The 20,384-nt window shown below is 50.2% G+C and overlaps 1 protein-coding gene across 4 annotated transcripts in view; it reads right to left on the reverse strand.

The window, feature by feature from the left end:
• The window catches only part of GRIK3 (glutamate ionotropic receptor kainate type subunit 3), a 140,285-nt gene that overhangs the window by 20,764 nt on the left and 99,137 nt on the right, over positions 1-20,384 (reverse strand). For 2 of the 4 annotated variants that reach the window (XM_080567360.1, XM_080567359.1), the window contains 3 exons: positions 14,512-14,734; positions 14,032-14,282; positions 1-13,288 (listed from right to left, as the gene is read on the reverse strand). The exon at positions 1-13,288 is cut by the window's left edge and continues 20,764 nt beyond it. In XM_080567360.1, the coding sequence (XP_080423486.1) occupies positions 13,094-13,288; positions 14,032-14,282; positions 14,512-14,734 (669 nt within the window). In that variant the 3' untranslated portion in view covers positions 1-13,093. The remainder of the gene's footprint in view (positions 13,289-14,031; positions 14,283-14,511; positions 14,735-20,384) is intronic. The other 2 variants (XR_013941854.1, XR_013941855.1) reach the window with 2 other exon arrangements.

Here is a 20,384-nt window from a genome sequence, read left to right on the forward strand (position 1 = left end):
ACAACAAGAAGTTAAAAAAAACAAAAAACAACCACAAACGGTGACGTTACTTTGCTATAAATTTCTTGGAAGCACAGATCTTGGCTAGAGTATTTTTCACGAGGCTCTTAAAAAATCCTGCATATGTTGCCTGGCTAAAAAAAAAAATGAAAAAAAGGTGTAGAAGTGGGTTTGGCTGGGGTTTTAACCAACATGCTTACAAACCTGCATTTGAGCAGCGGTTGGGAAGCAACTTTCTGGGGAGGGATTCATTGCTCATCCTCCCTCGTGGGTGAGGCTGAATGGTGGATGTTTTAGGGCAGAAAGGGGATGTCCAAACGAGTCAGGTGCCGAAGCAACTGCATGGGGCCGGTGTTGCTTCTCCTTGATCTGAAATCTGCCTTTCCTCCACGGGTAATTTGGGGCTGCAGCAAACCCTAAACAGCCAGACAGGAACTGGGACTGTCATTTGTACCCGCGTTTAATTTAGTTCACAGGTGACTGATGGTTTTATGGCACTTCAGTACACTTCACAATAATTTAAACTCCAATATTCAGTGCATCCATGAAATCTCTCCCATTAACGTACCAGGGAAGGAAAGCAATGTAAGGCTTTCCTACAGAGTACAAGGATTTAATCAATTACTTCGATTAGTATTTGTCATTCTTACGTTTCTAACATTTCCAAGTGTGCTCAACCTTTTAGTTAGCATTTTTCAGTGGAAAAAGAAAGAACATTTGTGTCCTACAACTGATGACTTACATGGCAATTAACACCTAATAAGCATCTCTGATTGCCGGTTCCTTCAGCCACTGCAGAGGTCTGGGCAGGGCGGTGTACAGATGTAGCAACCCGCTCTGTTCCCCTCCCAGAGCTGCTAAAGCTTGGCCTGCATCCAGCGAGTTCGGGAGGCAAAGCCTCCTTCTGGAAAGTGCAGGTTGGTTTCTTCTAATTCAATTATGTTTCTCAAGGTCTCCTCTTGCTAAATATGGTAAAATTGTGTCTCAGCTGAACTAAATAAACACTCCAGAGTTGTATTCTGTGTCTCAGGCTCTGGTGGCACCCCCGAAATAAATGGTATTTAAAGCAGACATCTACACAGGTAGAAGCAGAACATACCCCAGTTAAAAATGCAGTCGGATAATCAGAGTTCTGACGCCGTCCTGGCAGTCACCAGAGACACAGCGAGCTTGAACCCGGCAGGTAGGAGATGGCACGGACAGAGGGAAGATGCGTGCAGAAGTGATGGGACACGACAGGGTCGGCGCCCGCTGCGAGAGTCCAGTCCTCTTGGTCAGACAGAGGTCAGTCCCCATGGGAAACCTGCACAAACCACTAGAGAAACGTAATTCCGGGACAGGTGAAGTTGTCCCTTTGCGAGTGTCGCCTAGACCATGGCTCGTGAAGGTAGGGTGCCCATGCAGCTCCGTGCAGTCCCCGTCGGTGCTCTGTTAGGTACGGGCTGCTGGCAGCTGCAGGTCTGTGCGGCCGTCCTACACAGCTCGTGGGGTGCCTGCCTCCAGCTGCCCTGGTCCCTGCAGTAGGCAGCAGCTCCCAGCTGGGCCCTGTGTTAACATGTGCATTTCCCGTGCTCGTTAGCACTCCTGTGTTCGTTAGTGCTGCGTGCTCATGCATAGCTGGACAAACCCCAACCCCTCACCACGTCTGACAGCGCATCTGCGGCTCTCCCGCTCCTCCGATATGCCAGAGGTGATAGAGGTGGCGTCAGGCGCCCACCAAATGCTGAAAGCAGCATGGGAGGAACTTCAGCTTGTACCTCTTCAGCTTTCGGATTAATTCCCCCTAGGCTCTGTAGCATTATTAATGAGCTTTCTAATTTAAGCACAACATTCATGTGAACCTGTCTGTGAGCTCGGCAGCAGCTTGTGTCATAACGGGAAGGGTGGCACGAAATAACCTTTCCATGAATAAGTGCTGAGTGCCAGCAGTACCTGCAGCATGAGTGAAAAATCAGAGGCGATAGGGCTATTTCAACAAGTTCAAATCCCAAACAACCTCTTTGCAGTGGAGAAAAATGCTCTATCAATACCTCCACACACTGCTCACTTGCACTGGAGAAGGATCAGGGTTTGCATTAAGTTCTCCGAAGTTTTGATAACCTTATTTCCCCTGGGGGAGTTTTTAGGCAGAATAATGTATAGCCCGTTGTTGTATGTTCCAAATTCCATTTGCTAGAGATCAGTATTTTATTGCCAGACCAGCATTTAAAAATTGTTCTCTATTTTCTTAGCTTTGTGGGAATTTATGGCACCCGGAGTGGAAAGAAAAGGATTTTTTGATAAGATGTGGGCTTTTTATTTATTCGTTTTGATGGGAATCTTTACCCACACAAATTAATCTTCCTCGTTACAAGAAGGAGTCACTGGAGGTGTGCAGGTCTCCCTGCAGAGGTGCCGTCGCTGAGTGCAGCCCAGCTCCCCGGGTTTGTGCAGCTCTGGGAACACCTGATGGTTTGGGGTGCCCAGCCGCACGCCTTGCCTGGCAGCCCGAGCTGCAGGAGGCGAATGCTCAGCTCTTCCTACAGACAGGACCTCTTTGAGGTGACTCAGGTCTCTTCCTTTCTTCCCCTCTTTATCCCATCCTTTGGCAGCGCTTACTCAGGGTGCCGCTGTCCCACAGCTGTGGTCTGAGATCCTTTAAACGCTCAGCCCCTTTCCTTAGGCATTCACAGAGAAACTTGCTATACAAGTTAATTGCTGCTAATTAATTCTTTGTATGGTTTATCATGTTTATGAGCAGGTGAAGTGTGATGTGCTTCCTCTCCTTGACAGCCTGAGAGCATTTGAGCCTTTTGTGTTGCTTGTTTTATTGCCACGTTTTCAAACTCCACAGTTACTGAAATTCATAAATTCCTGTTATAATTGATAACTGCGTTTTTTTCTAGCCCTTTATTACTCCAAGTATTTCAAGTCCTATTTTCACATGGCAAATTAATTCCATTTTAACATCCAGATTTTTCTCCGAACTTTTTCAGAGTCACTGTCCCCTCTGGTCGGTGCCTCGGTGGAGAGCTGCTCCCAGCACCCTGCCCACGTCGGGTGGCGCTGCCTTGCCTGCGTGTGCGTCCTCGGGGCAGCTTTTGTGGTGAGCACAGCGCTGCCACCATGAGCTTCTCCCACCTCGCAGCGTATGGGGACAACCGGCAGGTGGTGGCCGTTGTGCTGAAGGACTTCAAGGTCCCCGTGACTCTTGCTTTTGCTGTGCTGAGAACTGTGCCAGTGCCCCTTGCAGCTGTGTCGCAGCTGGTGGGTGTAGACCATGCTAATTGTTGCTCTTACTTGTGCATCTTTGCCTCAAGGTGTCTCTGCTCTTCGTAGCTAAGTCCAAGCAGAATCTCTTTTATGTTCCGAAAGTTTGGATTCTCGATAAACCAAATTTAACCAGAGCTTTGTGCCTGTCTGTGCACATCTGCACTGTGCCTGGGACAATAGTTGCTGGTGCTGGAAATCTGATCAGTAAAAGCTTCTGCTGAGCCCCCAGACATCCGTATCGGTGATGCATTTAGATTTTCGGAGCTCCTGAAACACAGCTGAGTTCTGAGGTTATTTTCTTTATCATTTTTTGACCTTAACTTACTGTTTGCTTGCAAGAAGAAAAAACTTTCTCCCCTAAAAGCTCTGTTCTTCTGTTGTGGCCACTGACGAGCAGTACTGGCTCTGCAAATGTCATCAGACATGTTGCTGCTTGATAGCAGCACGAGATAAATGGGTCTTCCTTTCCCTTTGGGGGCAGTGACAGTTTAAAAATGCCCTGTCCTGCCTCCACTTCCTTCATTTGGCAGATTTTTGGTAGTTTATATAATTTGGCTGTGATCCCCTGTCTAAACCATGTCCAACATTTCCTGCAATAAACTTAATGGACTTTTCCATCTTTGAGCAGCTGAATTCTTTCTGAGCAGCTGCTCTGGGTTATTGATGGCCTAATTAGAGTGCTGCCTTAGGCCTGCCACCAGAATATGGAAGACGTTTTTTCCTTTTTTTAATAAATATTCCAGTGTATAATAGAACAAAGTGTTTCCAAATGATCTCAGAGCACTGCTTGGATTTCAGCAGCGCAGAGCTGGGTCTGGGGAGCACAAGATGGCCAGGGTGAGCAGAGCCGTGCGAGATGCCGATGGGCAAGGTCTTGACTTCTGGAACGAGAGCGCCGAGAGTTAGTTAGCCCGACAGAAATGCTGAGTGACTGCAGTGGCCTAGTGCAAAATTATTCTTTCGTGTGTGTCTGGTTTTCCTGTTTCTCGACTGCTCTGAAGGCAATGAAGGGAGGAAAGAAAGAAAAAGGAGGAAAGTGAAAGAGCAGAAAACAATTTTTGTTTTGCTTCAGCCTGTATTACGGATCTCCTTGCCTCCCAATTTGCTGCTGATTTTCATTTGCGATGGGGACAGCTGGCTTTTCTTAACATTGCTAGCAGAACTGGCTGCACCGTTCAGTTGCTCTTACGTGACTTACACTTATTTCTACCTGCAGTCAAGGGTGGGCAACATCCTGCTGTGATGTAGAAGCCAGAAGCACCTGGCTTGGTTTGGGGCCCTGGGAATGTGAGGAGCTGCAGTGCGAGCTGCACTGGTCCCAACGGGGAGCCCAAGCCAGAGCGCGGGCACTGCGCCTTGCCTGGTGCTCAGCACCCCATTCGCACAAGGTTTTTGTTAAGTTTAGTCTTCTGGGATTTTTTTTCTGGGATTTTTTTTTATGTGGGAGGCAGCATGCTAACTCCTGGGAAGTGCTGGCATGCCGGGAGCTGATCCCGTGTTGAAAAGGGTCACAGCAAAGCGTGACCCCCGTGTGCGGGGCAGGACGGGTGCTGTGGCCCTGCGGCAGGGGCCCTGTGCCACTGACCGGCCGTGGCCGTGCCACCATTCCCGCTCCTGGGCGTGGAGGGTGGATTTCTCTCACCGCAGTGTTTTGAGAAAATCTAAACAATTTTAGGTTGGTTTTAAATTTTTATTGGAGGCTTTGTAATGAAAATGATTTTATTTTTTTTTCTCTGTGAAAAACAATAATATTGCCCTTTCCACCCAGCTTTGTTGTTTACTTCATCAATCATCCTTGCTTGGTAGCTCATTTTGAAGGCGCGCCGTGACAGCTTTCAGGGGTGTGAAAATTGAAATTTTGGTTCTCATGCTTGAATACAGAAATCACCTGGCACATGTCTGTTGGTGGCTGAGGCCAGACTGTCTCACCCAACCTTGACTCTGAGTGGCATAAAAATTCCAGCTTCACTTGCCGGGACCATTCTGCAGCATCCGCCTGAATCGCGCTGCTCTAGAAAACGTTTGGGATTGTAAATTTGTTTACCAGACCTTCCTGGCCATCAGCATCCACTGCAAAAAGCGTAGAGGGAGTAAGGACAAATTCAGAAGGTTTCCAAGTCTCATATTTACAATTCATGGCCATTTAAGCGGTTCTTTAGATCCAAGTAGGGTGCCTGTTGTCTGCAGATGGGGCTGAAGGAGATGAGAGGGAGCGAAAGCCTCACTCAATTAGTCTGGAAGGGCCAGGCCCTCTGAGAAGCCATTTGGACTACGATGTTTGGGATAATCACTGCTTTGTGTTCGGGAAAGCTGATGCCAAAGGGCAGCCAGCTCCATACTGCTTTTCAACCCGACGCGCCCACAGCGTGCACTGTAAATCCCGTTAGAAATAAATAAATAAAGCCCCCAACAAGCAATTCAGCCATCAGAATCTCAGACGGTTTTGTTTGTGTTATTTTCATTTGCCTGGGTAATCGAATTTGTTGGAATTAGGGGTTTGTCTGGATAATAACATTTTCTAACCCTCTGCAGCACAAGAGGGCTGTGGTGAATGCCGATGTAAAGAGAGCTCAGTATTGATTGCAATAAACTGGCCCTAGACAGCATCAATTACCCACTTCTGATGGATGTTTGCGTGCCGGCTGCCAGGTTTGGATGGCGCAGCTTTAGCCACCATTTCTGCCTGCTAGAGAGACTCTGAAGGAAACGTACCTCGGACGTCGCTGGCGCTCTGGGGCCCTGAGAGGAGGCCCGCAGTGGCCAGGCACGGGGACATCCCCGTCACAGCAAGCGGACAGCCTGGGCCTGGCAGCCTGTCAGATCACGTACTGATTGCAGCCTTCAGCCTGGATGTCTGCGGCCGGTCTACTTAGCTAATTGCCTCTGCTGATGTTCTGTGGTGATCGCTGAGGGCTGGGGCTGCCGGGGGTTTGGTGCCAGAGCCCAGGGTGCTGGCGGGCTGAGCACCTGGCTGCGCAGGTGAGGCTGGAGGTACCCATGACGAGCGGAGGCCGTTTGTAAGCGGGAGGGCAGGTAACAGCCGGGCTGTATCGGTCTGAGCCAAATCCTGCCACCTCTCCCTGGGTAACGTCGCAAGGATCTGTGAAGTAGGCACATTTGTGTTCTTCCAGAGATGTACATACGTGGATTTTGTGCCCTGGAATCACCAGGGCACCAAGGCAAAATGGGGATTTCGATGTGTATGTATGAATGGGCTGTATTGCTGGAAACGCAGCAGGGCTTTGGGGTGTGATCACGTTGCAGTGCATCAAGAGGAGCAGAATTCTCCCAAAGGACAAACCAATCCACCTGCGTTACCTCGTGTGGCTGCACCACAATCTGCAGGATGGCTTGCAACAACCTGCTGCTAACACCAAGCTCCTCAAGCCTCTCTAAAGCCTCCATGATCCAAAGGAGTCCTCCCCCCGTGCTGCCGTCTGAGCAGACAAAGAGTGGCAAAGCCATTAGCTTGGAGCATATTCGTTAATGTGGCATAAGCAGCTAAAGGAGACGTATTTATGCTCCTTCATTTGCAATTGATAATCTCAAGAGTGAGAGGCTGGTAATAAATTGTCTCACTGGGGCTTCTATCCCGCTGCAGCCCACGCTGCAGAAGGGAAGAGACAGCTCATTTACATAAGATAATGAAACTGCAGCGAAATAGTAAAATTGCAAAGCAACTTTGTTTTAATAATGACAGATGCTTCTTAAACACTTTAATTATGTCTCTCGGAGCAGTTTCAGCTAGGCCACAAGAAGAGAGCAGTGCGAGTGAAATACTTGGAATAAAACCCAGGCACTTCCTACAACTTGAAGCCTCCTCCAAAGCAACACTTTTCTTTTCTCAGCTGTTTTTCTGGCTCAGGGAATGCCTGTGTCAGGCCCTGATCCTGCCCTTAGCCCTGCAGCCTCTTGCTGCAGCAGATCTGCCATGGGCTGGTTCCTTGGCACCCGCAGCCACTGGGGGACACAGGGACTGCCACCAGCTCCGTGAAAATGGCACAAGTCTGCGTGGGTAACAACACCCGCAGTGACAGCGGTGTCACAGCAGCCTGGGCTTCCCCAAACAAAATTCCCTGCTGAAGTGCAGCGCTTTGCCATGAAGAAGCAGGGAACGGTGCATCCAACAAAGCGCAGGGAGAAGGATAAACGTGTTAGTGGAATATAAGCCACGATGTGAACAAACAGCACGTGTGTGGAAAATGGAAAGAAATTCCGGGCAGCAGGGGAGGATTCAAATAAGCTAACTAGAGCTCAAGGGTGAAACGCCTTAAAAGGATGGCATGGTCCGTGCCTGAAATCTTTCTGCAGCACACTTGAGGTCTTCTTGGTAACGATTCATCTAGCCCTGCTCTCTGCCACGTGCCCCCTTCCTTCATGTAATGATCCCTCGTTCCCTTCCACTGGGGGTCACGTTGCGATCGTGTTCTCATGTTCTCGGTTCCATCCCCAGACCTTCATTCAGGAGATGAGGTGTGTTTGGTTCACAACAACGTTTAGGTCCAGACTTGGCTGAGTCCTTCATGGGAGCATGACAGAGCAGTGGCCGTGCGTGCCTGCTGCCGGCACACCGGGGGGATCAGAGCTCTGAAACCCAGGATCAGGAAAGCACTGCAGAGGTACAGCAATGAAAGCACTGCGGAGGTACAGTTACAGCCTTAAAATGGGGTTTTGCTGAGACAACTGCAGGTTAAAAACTGTTTCCTCTGCTGAGCTGAAAATCTGAACCGTTTCAAGGTGCCTGTAGAAGAAAGCAGGGAGGCGAGGGGACTGGGCAGAGAAGCCTCTCCTGCCGTTCCGCTATTTTCTCCCTCTTTGCCCAGCGGGACTAATTGGTGCTCAAAGGGAAGGGATCGCCTTTCCTACGAGTGCAGTCTGTTGTCTGATTAATTATTCATGGCCAGCATGATTGGCAGCTTTGAGGTGGTGGTGCACAGGCAGCGGAGGGTGATCCGCTGACTGACAAGGTTAATTGCAGCCTGGCGTTCCCGGCGTAACGATTTGTGTTGACAATTCCCAGGGCTGGCAGCGCAGACGGGGTTTGCGGTGCGGGGCCCTGGCCTGCCCCGCGCCGTCCCCAGCGCGTGGCACCGGCCGGTTCCTTGCTCACGTGGAAGGGATTTCGCTCCCAGAAGCAGGTCTCCCATGCTAAGCAATGTCGAAGACGCTTTGCAAAGGCAGCGGTTGCTTTTACCTTTTTTTCCCTTCTTCTTTTTCACATATTCTGTGCATATTGATCAGGGTTCAGAACACAAAAGAGGAGCTCGGCTCTGGTCTGAGAGTCCCTCTTCGGCAGGAACGGCAAAGCTGCAGCTTTCCAGGGCGCCCGAGTGAATGAGATGAGAAAGATTTATGAGGGTGACCCTTAAAAATAATTGAAAAGGGAAGGGATTATTTTAAACAGGGGATGGGAAATGGCAGCTTTTTGGGATTATTTAATAAGTGCACAACCACAGTGGCAAGAATGCCTAAATCCTACCCAAAGTGCATCTCTGGGGCAGTGACCATCTCTTGCAGTGAATAAAGGGAGAGCTCAGGAGCTTGAGGCTCTGTCTCTGTATGGGTTATTTGCTTGTGTTCTCCTCGAACAGCACAGCTCAGCTCTCTCCTACTTCCCATCCCGGAAACGGCGATTTTTTTCTTCCTGCCTCAGTATAATAAAGCGGAATCATAAAGATTTCAGACTAATAAACGCTAGACTTCAGAGTGCTTTCAGCTTTTATCAAGCTAATAAGATTTTCGACTTAAAGGAAGAGGGAAAACAGGTGAGCAGTTGTTCTACCAACCTTGAAGCCTGCTGGGATCCTGCAGGCTTGTAGGGGGCTCTCAGGCTCAGGTGCCCCTCCGGAACGAGGAATAAACCCACGGAGCCTCGGGCGAGACACTCCAGGGGAGCACTTCTGCAGCTGGCTCTTCGGGGAACGGCTGGACCGACTCCTTTGGCTGCTGCCTGGCTCCTCGGGTACCCGCGGGCAGCGGGAGCCTCGTCCCATCCTGCATGTCAAAGGGGAACCAGAGGGCGATCTTCGTGCTCCTCTCCGCTGACCGAGCCAGTCCTCACTGCCTCTAAACCAGCGCAAGTCCCTTCCGGTGAGCGGCACCAGCAGCTCTTCTCCCGGGATGGTTGCGTTTGGTCCTGAATCGGGTCTTTTCCTGCTGGGTTTTTATGGCAGGTCACCAGGAGAGATGGGGATGTCATTAACTGCCTTGGTTTTAGGGACCAGATTTCAACCAGGGAAGAGGGAGGTGTTGAGCAGAAACAGGCACGAGCTTCATCGTTTTCTAGAAATGAATTTTTATTTAAAATTTAAAACCATATTACTTCATACAGCAAACTGTGCACTTTGATATATCACAGTGTCTTAAAAAGGAAAATAATCAGAATTTTTTCTTTTTTTTTGGAAATTTTATTTACATCAGCCTAGAATGATCAGCAAGTAACACAGTTACTATGAAACCAAAATTGTTACAAAATGTTTACAAAAAACTATATTCATAGAAATTCTGCATGTCCACAAAGGAAAATCCCCTGAATATCACGGAGACCAGTTTTTTTCCTTTTTTTATCCAACTCTTTTCTGTTGTTGGTGGTTTTTTTTTTTTCTTCTTCTTCTTTTTGTTCTTTTCTTGTTTTTTTTTTTTGAGAAACATGTCAAAGAAAGGTACGGACAGCAAAGGGCTTCCCACACCAGCGCCCAGCCAGCCCTGGGGCTGGGTCTCGTCCCAGTTTGCTCGTGCGTGCTGCAGGAAGGCTCCCCCCGTGCGCCGCTCAGGAGCTGTGGGTCCCCCTGCGGGACCTCCCAGAGACCGCCAGTGCCCGCAGCCGGCCGTATCCTGCTCCCCACATCACCTGCCCCGCAGGGGACAGCACTTGCCCGGAGCTGGAGCTGCTTCCCTTTGCATATTCACCTTCTTTGTGGATTTGTAGGCTCGCCGTTTGTACCCAATGCTCGTTATTGGTTAAGTCTAAAGGGAAAAGCAACCCCAAAGGAAGCTACCCGCTGCGTCCCTGCTCTGGCTCACAGGAGACCCGGGAGGAAAAAGCAGCGGTAAGGGACAGTGAACGGACATGGCAGCAGTTTAGACACAGTTTAATAGCCCAGACCTGCTTTCTGTCTTCCCTCCTCGCTTTTTCAGTCCCTCTGCCCACCACGCCAAGAAAGAAACCGCTTTCAGGAAAGCTGGAATTCGGATGGTTCCAGGACAGGAGTCGGCAGCGGTCACAAAAGGGGCACAGACCAGCTTGCGAAAGGCTTCGGGACTTCAGCATCACATCTGCCCCTTCGAGGCTGCTTGGCCGCTGCTGCTCGCCGTCAGGCTCATTGCTGCTCTCTGCGGACAGCTGCCGCGTCGCTCGCGCTGGGTGAAGCCGCTGGGCTGGTTCAGCAGCGCAGTGATCGCATGGCCCTGGGGGCACCGCAGGAGGACGAGGTCAGGAACCGTCCGGGTGAGCGGAGCTGGCGGGGAGCAGGCGTGAGCGGTGCCACGGGGCCGGTCCCAGCAGCCTCCTGCCTGGCGGTGCCGGCGGTTCCGTGTGTCAGAGCCTTTAGTGACCGAGGTCTTAAACATAAAACCGTAACGGAGACGCATGAAGTGCTGATTTAGGGTCAGAGGAGAGGGAAGAGAGCAGGTTAACCTGCAAGGCTTTGTCTTGCTGGCGGATAGCACTAGTGATTCCGGCTGCTCACCTGGTGCTCTGGGATGTTGGTGAGTAAAATGGGATCGAACTGGTGTCAGGGATGAACAAAGGGTGTTTATGGCGTTAGTGATATTTACTTATGTAAAAAAAATCTGCCAGGAAGCAAAATGGTTTTCAGTGGTATTTTACTCTCAGGACATTTAAAGCCAGTTTCAGGCTTTGTTTTTATCTCTGGCGTGATTGTAAAAATCCCTTTCTAAGAACTTAGAAATCTGCAAAGACAACATAACCTCTACTGCTCCGACAAGCCTAAGGATTGGCAAAGAAGTGCAGAAAATACGTCATTAGCTTTGGGAAACAGCCACGTTTCCCAGTCCGTCCTCTGCTGTAGGTGTTTGGTCAGCAAACTGTGAAGATGATGATGCGCGTTGAGTTGGCAGCTTTCAACTCTGATTTTTCATGGTTTCTATGAAAAGGTGAAAATAAATGTAAATTCTTTGCATATCTTTACGTGAGTCAAAATATGACAAATCTAGCTTTTTTGTTTCGGGTCACTGTGTTGCTTCTTCACATCATGGAAAGACAAAATAAGGACAAGTTATGGTCTGTGATGGGGGGGGGGGGAAGCAGAGATCTCCCCTTCAGCTAATTTGCTAATTCTGATCAGCTCCAAAGATAACCTTCATATAACTGAGACTGAGAAAGAAACAGGTGGGAAAAACCTCTCAACTGGGCTGCAGCAGGTTTGTCCCTTTGGGCCCAGACAAACCATGCGGAAAGCCTCGTGGCTCGGGGAGTGGGGGTGTCCAGCAGCAGGGCGCCGTCACGTCTGCCAGGGAAAGAGGTCGCTCTTCTCATCAACGCCCGTGTTTTTTAACCAGAGCTTTTAAGCACCTTGCAGTACTCCTCGGGATGTTCTGGGTTTCCATGGGCAGGGCCGTTTCTGTTGGTTTTGTTTAGCAGATGGCCGGGGAGAAACTCATCCGCGGAGGGACGGAGCGGCGCGGCGTCACTCGGGCGGTGCGTTCGGTCAGCAGAGGGGTCTTTGGTAATTCTGACGAGATGATCCGCAGGACCAGCCTCCTGGATTGAGCAACCTGAAAATAAGAACACAGTCCGGGGAAGATTTCTTCGAAAGATGTTAGCGTGTTTGTGTAAATGGCGTGGAGATGCTGCCGGCGGGGCTGCGGGTCACCGGGCAGGGCGAGGGGGTGTCAGGTTTGGCTCACACAGTGCTGTTTGTCCCAGGCCAGCCCCGGCCCTGCAGGCTGAGGCTTCGCCTCTCAGGTCTCTGGTGCCACGTGGAGCATTTAGTCCTAAACCACGCGTACTGTCCTCTCCTGGTCTGAGTGTGAGCGTGACAGAGCCGCAGTGTCACCGTGGGCTGGCGTTGGGGCGCTTGCACTCGGAGGTGGCACAGTCCCCATGCACGCGGTCCTGTTCTTGGCCAGGACTCCGGTCACTCGAGCTTGCTCTCCCCTTCGGGGTCAGCTGTCTCAGGTCTACTGATGAGCATTTCGGTTGCCTTCTCCCTCCAGGCCCCCGCGTGGACTTCGTGCTGTGGTGACTCCAGCCAGCACGGCTGGGGGGCAAAGAGCCACCACGAGCTGCGTCGTTGTAGGGTGCAGCCTGGAGCATCGCAGAGCTTCGCAGGCGCTTTCCTCGCTCCTGGCCAGCGTGCCCTAAATGTGTTGTGTCCGTCACTTTGGGATGGGTGCTCACTCGGACCGTTGCTCACTCCACACCCGGAGGGGCAAAGTGTTTCTTTTTATTGCCATGCTAAAGAAGCCTTGCTCAGGGGCTCCTCGTTACCCACCGAGGGTCAGTTTGGCTCAATTCGTTTTTGCCTCCGTGTGTTTTCGGTATGTAAACATCAGACTCCTGGATGGTAGTGTGTTTGGACTCCATGAGGCCTGTAGGATCTAAGCTGTAAAAAAATAAGGAACGGAAAATAACAAAAATGGAAAATAACGGAAAAGCCCCAGGACCCATGTCACAGTCCGTGCTTTGCAGTTGGTGCTTCTGTGCCGGTGATTGATGCAGCTGTGTTTTAAAGGCCTTGATCTTGAAATGAACCAAACCAAGCTTTTTTTTTTTTCTCTTTTTTTTCTCTTTTTTTTTTAATCCTTTCTTCCCTAGTTAAGAGTGCATCCAGCTTTGACTGACGCGATTCCTTCCCTCCCGCCCCCCAGGTCCCATTCCCTAGGGAAACACGGGCGTCAATCCAGTGTTGCAGGTCATGTTGTCCTTCCCTGGCAGCCGTCGGTCGTTGAAGGTGTGCATGTTGATCACGGCGTCCGTCTTCACCATGACGGGGGGCTGGGGCTTGTGCTTGACCCGCCGCTGGCAGGTGAGCGACAGCCGGATCTCATCAGCCATGGCGCTGCAGAAGGAGCGCTGGGGAGAAGCGGGGACAGAAAGCACCGTTACCGGACAAAAAGTACCGTTACCGGACAAAAAGCACCGTTACCGGACAAAAAGTACCGTTACCAACCCAGAATGTGCCACTCGCCTCTGCCTGAGCAGGAGGCTGCTGAAACCAGGCTCTGCAGTGGACAATTGCCAGGTTTGGGCTGCGTTTAAGGCATCGGCTGTGCTTGGTGAGACTTCAGTGAGCCTCTGGTTGACCCTCTCTGCTTTGGGAAGAGCTGTGCCTTTGACATGCTAAACCGTGCAGAAAGGCAGAACTGGAGGTGACTGTTGGAGTGCCGGTGCTCTGGGTGGTCCCTGCTGGCTGGCTGCCGGGGTCTGGTGGGTTTGTGAGTCAGGGCTAGCGAATCCTGCGGGCTTGCTAGGGGACAGGTTTCCTTTACCTATCCAGTCCAGTTTGCTTTGCTTTCTGGTCGTGCATGTGAATGCACTCTCCAGTTACTGTACCATGACACGCAGAAAAGAGGGAAAACCCCAAAACAAGTCATCTTGTTCCACCAGCACTAACCAGCCTCTGCAGGCGGGGCGGGCAGCGAGCCTTGGGGAATGGCACTCGTGGGGTGTGGGCACGGGGAGGGGGCTCCAGGCTCTGTGCCCCCCGGGCAGGGTCAGAGTCCCTCTGCCAATCTCCCTGCCCGTCCCCGAGGTCGCAGTGTAAAACCCTCAGTGCTGGGCTAGTGGTGGTGCAGGGGAACGGAGGGGATCGGTACCTGCTCGCGCTCTGCCGTTTTGCGCAGCTTGTAGATGAACTCCACCATGGCCACGAAGACTGAGAGCACCAGGCCTGCTGCCAAAACGATGAAAATCCCACCGATGTTTTGGATGCCCAGAGCGCTGGCCTCCTTGTTCTCGTCCTCAGGGCAGCCGTTGCCCCGCCACCACTTCTCCTTCATCACGTGCAGCTTGTCCTCCTCCTGCAGCTGGAGGATAGCGATGGTGATCTTGTCCCGGTACGGGGAGCCTGGGGAGGGGGAATGCCATTACACACGGATGGGAAAGTCAGACAAAAACTACACCAAGTAGGGACTGCATCTGTTGGGAGGGCTGTTCAGACCTCCCTTCAGCTGGCAGTGTAAGCTTTGGTATTTGGAAATGGACAGTTGGGAGTGGGTTATGTGATCCCATCCGTCGTATGTCTGGTGACCAGCCCCCCTCCTGGGCTACCTACAGAACCCCCCAGTGCCCCTTACCCATGGGAGTCCCAATGCCGTAGCCTTTGGAGTCGATGAGCCCCCCGATCTGAGTCAGGTTGCAGTTCCTCTGGGTGATGTACTCGATGGTGGTCGACTCCATCAGCAGGGCGTAGTCGGCCGTGAGGGTTCGCTGGATGCCTTCCTCGTTGCTTTTAACCAGTGCCGTGGGTTTGCTGCTCATGAAGGCCCACATTTTTTCAAATGTGGAAATTTTGGATTTCTGGAAAAACAATACCCCCCATCCCCAAAATACGAATTAATAGCCTATTCACTGCAAAAAAATGGTGTTTTTACAATAAATAGATAAATTCCAGTTTGAGAACAGGCTCCCTAATGGGACTATTGCCAGTTTGCCATGTCTTAAATATCTCTTAAGTTTTCTGCCCACTATTGTGTGGCATCAAATTGCCATTAAAAGAGACAGATTCCAGCACACTTCACCTTATGCAAATGAATGCTTAGTAAAAAAGAGTCACAGCTCCGCAGACCAGGAGCTGTAGGTGGAACTGAACTATTCCTCTGCTTCAGCAAGGCCCTGCCGTGATGCCCTGCAGAACTGCTGGTGTGACAGGCTATCAGTATATCTGCTTGAATGTATTAGTTTCCTAACCAGAATTTTGTTTATCCTGTAATGTTTCTGCACAATGAGAGAAGACAGGGAACATTTCAGAGGGCATGTTTTTCTCCCTCTCACACACTCTATTATATTTCTGTCTTTCCCCAAGCATCACAAGGAAACATGTCTCCTCTGAGATATGTGCAACTGCCAAACAAATTTAACATATCCACGTAAACAGAGGCTTAGAAATATTCAAGAAGATTGTCTTACGGCTAAAAATAAATGTGGATATTCTTCCACTATCAGTAGGCATTGTGTTAGAAAAGGGGGGATGTGTTGTCTAGCTTGCTGCTCATATGAATGTTTTTTTCTCCTAGAAATGTGTCGGGTGAGAATATGGTTATTTTGTATCTTCCCATAACACGTTGCATGTAGCATTTATCTATGGCCACCTTCTGAATTGTCCCTGTGTAGGCTGTCGCTGGAGACTTCACCTGCCCTGGAAGAGGCACGTTAGCTTTCTCGCAAAGTGCCTCCTGCCGCGGTCAGTGGGAGAGCGCAGCTCTGCACGGCTGGCTGGGCTTGGGAAGAGCACTTGGATAGTGAGGCTGGTGGTCATGCTGCTGCCTGCTCCCTTAGGTGCTGTTCTTTTTACCTACTTTCTTATTTTTCCTAGATTTATCTTTGCCTTCTTAGTTTTTAGAGGCCAGTTTAGTCAGCCAAAACATCCACAACAGCCCTTAGCAGGAGCCTGAAGCTGCCGGTAAGTCTCTGCTTTGCTGCGACTGAGGCTAGCGGCTCACCTGTAGCTGCAGGAGTCGCTGTGGCAGAAGCTGCACTTTGTTCTAGCCGTTGTTTCTCCCTGTTTCAGGTCTGTGGCCTTCCATAAAGAAGCAGGATGTGGAGCCCTGGCCTATCCCAATTGCTGCTGCCACTGCTCCCCCTCGTTTTTTCAATATGATCCAAAATATGCCAGCATAGGTTATTTTGATAAAACACTAGAAATAAGGGTAAATTAACTAACCAAAATAGTCCCTCATCATGCTTGATATATTCCAAATGCTTTGCCTATCCACCTCCTTTTCTCAGTGTGTTTAACGAACGTACTATTATGGACCCGTTTCTTGCTGGTTAAAATTCATACTTGCTATAATCCACTTGATGAACCTGCAGCTCTGGAGCAAACTGCATTCAAGAGGCAGGATAATCTCCCTCACTCGAAAATCCGGTCCAGTGCCTGTAAGGTAGATTTGTGGCATCTATCAAGCCTCAAAGAGCAGCAAGAAATGTAGCCTCCAAAAGGATTATTAAATATCTGTGCATTACGATGGGTAATTGAAATGAATAGCGTACTCGACTTGCTGATAACGACTTGTTTAACATTTATATAGTTCGGATCAGAGGCCTCTGGGTTCACTGGCTCTCCCTTTTGCTCTTTCTCTTCCTGCGTTTAATGCTCCTCGGGTGTTGACACAGGGCTCTTAAACAACATCAGTGTTCTCCCAGTTTAAAGCACAGAGCAAAATAAACTGGCAAAAAATCAATAGGCTGCATTTAGTGAAGCTAATAGGACTTGCATGAGGCATTGTAGCTCTTCAGGCGACTTAAATTACATGAGACAGGGCTCCCTGGAACAGAAAAAACACTTTTCTCATCTTAACTCACTCCCTTTGACCTGCTCCAAGGACTTAATTGTGTTCCAGGACGCCAAGACGAGCGCTGCTTTTGCGGCTCCGGCACTGCTCAGGGTGCGTGGGCTGGGGCAGGAGCCTCCCTACAGCGAGAGCTGCTCGTGGCACCGCAGAGCTAGCGATGAGCACACCGTGCCCTAGCAATTCCCGTCCTTGTCGTGGCCTTGTGTCTCCCCGCAGCAGGTGCCACTGCTTTCTGTGGCCTCATCTTTCCTGGAGAGAAGGACGAGGTTGCTGGTGTTGGCAAGGGCATGTTGAACCCGCGGAGAAGGCGAGGCGATGCAGGCTCTCCCCGTTGTCTGAAACCTGCCACCGCCTCCTCACCAGGAATTTATTTCCCATTCGTTTCTTTAACTTGGCTAACGGGAGATAAGAGCGCTCCTTTCCCAAGTACAGATCCACCAGCTGTAATTCTCGGCGCAGGACTAGCAGGTTGATGGACCCGGCTATTTGTTAAAAGTCCAATTTAGGAGCAATTGCCAGTCATCGTGAGAGCAGTCATCAGTCAAAAATTGCATGAGCAACCCCGGGGAGCGTGTGGTGCTCCAGCTCCCAGATCCTTCCACAAGCTGCAGCCACGATCTGTTTTGTGCTTATCAGAGAGAGAAGTTGCTCCTTCCTCCCTTCCCTCCTCAGCTCTTCAGCCGTACTTCAGAGGTGGCCGTTTATTTATGGGAACGTGGATGACGGCACCTGGGAACATACCGTTCAGATAGGCAAAACCATCTTCATTAGGCACAATAATTCATTAGCAGTAAATTAATTGTCAGTAAGGAATGCACATAAATTGTGTTGATGTCGCTGGGCTTTTTATGGACATTTTATTTTGCAGGACCTCTGATTTTATGGCTTGTCATCTACCCAAAAAAAATCCTCTCTGGGGTTTGTTACTGGTTTGAACTGGTATTTGCGGTGCGGTGGCTAGGTGCACATTTCTTCTCGATGGAAGCAACGCGTGCTGCTGTGGGCTGCGTACAAGGAGGTGAGGTGGTGGCAGGCAGCGAGCCCCCGCAGGAAGCCCTGGCTCCCCTGCCCCATGGGATCCTCGCTTTGCTGCCCAGGGTGGATGAAGAGAACCCGCAGCGTGGCTCTGAGATGAATCCCCCGAGAGCAGTTCCATCGTGAGCTCCCCAGCGCTGGGAATAACGGAGATTATTGCTAATAAGCGGAGGCGGCGGCTGAAAGCTGTTAATCAGCGCCTCCGGGGTTTGCACCAGGGGGCTGTGTCTCTATCCTGCTTGCATCTCTCCCACTGACTCGTCTGAGTTTTGGCCAGGGTAAATAACGTCCGAATCTGGTCCTTGAGACAGCACCTTAATCAGCCCCTGCCTTGGCGCTAAATGGAACGCGTGTAGGAAAAGCTGAGTACCAGCCCCTCGGAATGCAGCAAATGCAACGAGCACCGAGAACGCCTCCAAAGTCATTCTTTAGAGTCACAGCTCAGAAGCTGTCTTTAATAACCAATGCTTCAAGACCAGTCACCCAAATAAATTAATGGAATAGTTTAGAGGAGCCAATATAAGGCATCTTGCCAAGACATATATGCTTTTTTATCAGTGAAATTGGCAAGAAAGTAACTTTCAGGCTTACGATTTTCAATTCCAGCCTGTATGAAAAAATAAATTGATTTTCACTGACGGAAGATACTTACTCTTGAGGATTTAACATTTCTGTACAAGTGAATATATATGTACACACATCCACACACTCTCACACCCGTACGCCAAACGACACATTAAACCCAGCATTTGTTCAGAGCGAGAGAGCATCTCCTGCAAGATATGAAGGATTTCTGGCATGATTTGCCATGAAAGCTAGATGCTGCTCCTAAATTAATTGATCTGTTTATTCCTGTAACTCAATCTGCATTGCCAGGGAAGAAATAGCTTCTCAAAAGTTCTTTTCATGAAGTCGAAGTCTGCCAGTGCAGCTAGGAAAAGGCTGGCTTCTGCTTCCCGTTTGCCGTAGGTGGTGGGGCCGCACAGGCGAGCCCGTGGGGCCGTGTTGGCACACCCACGGACACGGACCTGGCTTGGCCCACGAGAGAACTTCTGCAGGGACGCGGTGGGCTCGGCATGAGCCCTTCACCAGCCCAACACTAGGCAGCAGAACCGTTCAGCATTTTGGGACCATGCTTTCCACCAGGGTTTCTCTGACACAGAGCACGAGGTCGGTCACTGCCCTGCACCCTCCTGGACCTTCGTGCTCCCGGGGGACATCCCTGAGAGTGTGATGCCAGCCAAGCAGCTTCGCCGAACCCGCCGCAGGATTTCTCCCTTGATTTCACCAAGGACTTGCTGTGGGGTGGGGGGACACTCATCGAGGCCTTAAATTGCTCTCCCCTATTTCCTGTGCACAAAGGGCAAGTGAGCATGGCATCCCACACGAGCGCTCCCACTGCACCAGTAATTGAACGCTTGTCAGAGGGGACATCCCTGATAATTCATCTCCAAACAGCAATAATAATAAAACAGCAAAAGGAAAATACACTGCGTCAATAAACCCTGCCAAATGCCCGTTAGGAGCCCGAGGAATTATTCTGATGGATAATGATAGGAAGCAATAAAGATGCTATGGCCTTGATGATTTAAAAAAAAAGATAGAGTTTCCTTTTATTTCCATATAAAACTCTTATTGGAAAGGGTAGTTAAAGCACACCAGTAAAAGTCAGCCTCCTCCTACAGCTGCTGTGGGCTTGGACGGCAGCGTGAGGCAGCTGGCCCTGCCGCAGACAAACGTGGTGCCCCTGCTCTGCTGCGGCAAGCAAGCAGCAGCCTGCTATTCCCTGCAATATTTGCATTTCCCAGATTAATTAAAGATCAAACCAAACAAAACCCTCCATGCGGCTTTACCAGGCTGTGTTGCTGCCTGTCAAAATAAACATGGAGACTTGGAAAGGAGCGTGACTCCTTAACCGAGTCATGGCCAAGAAGAGTTCCCCAGGGGCTGCTCAGGGCCCTCCCAGGCTGCACGCCGTGAGCCTTGCCTTGCTTTAAACCTAAATTCCTCTGCAAGCCAGGGTGCTCATTGCTTAGGTTAATCACCCCTCAATTCTAGTCCTTTTTTCTCTCTCTTTTTGAAAAGTGTGTTTTTACAGGCCAGCTGTGGTTTCAAAGGTCTCTTTAACTTTCAGTTTCTTTCCGTTTTTCAGGCACTAGTGAAATGATGAGTGTCCTTAGCACCTTCCTCTGCAGTGTTGACTAAATTCGGAAACCTCACTTTAAACAGAAGAAATAAATGTAGTTTGGTTCTGATGCATTGGTGGTGTTACCTCGCATCGGAATCAGAGATTAATAAAACCTGACTACGTTAATGTGGATACCTGAAGGACAGGAAAGATAATTTCAGCTGTAAAAAACACCAGGCCCTTTGCAGCATGTGTCCAGGCTGAGTTTTTGTTTGTTCTCTGCCCCTGCAGGCTGGCCGGGCAGCCGCGGGGGCTCTGTGCAGTGGTTAGTGCAGACACAAGGCAGGAATGGCAGTGGGTGGGATGGGAAAACAGGGGCGATGCCTAAGGAATGGAAGAGTTTTCTGCAGGGCTTTAATGTAAGATACACCCGTCGTGTTCTGCCTAATGTGTGCTTCATATTTGGGTGTCTGAGTGAACACTGGGTACAGTC

Source organism: Anser brachyrhynchus (assembly GCF_964034855.1).
Source record: "Anser brachyrhynchus genome assembly, chromosome: 24".
Taxonomy (NCBI): Eukaryota; Metazoa; Chordata; class Aves; order Anseriformes; family Anatidae; genus Anser; species Anser brachyrhynchus.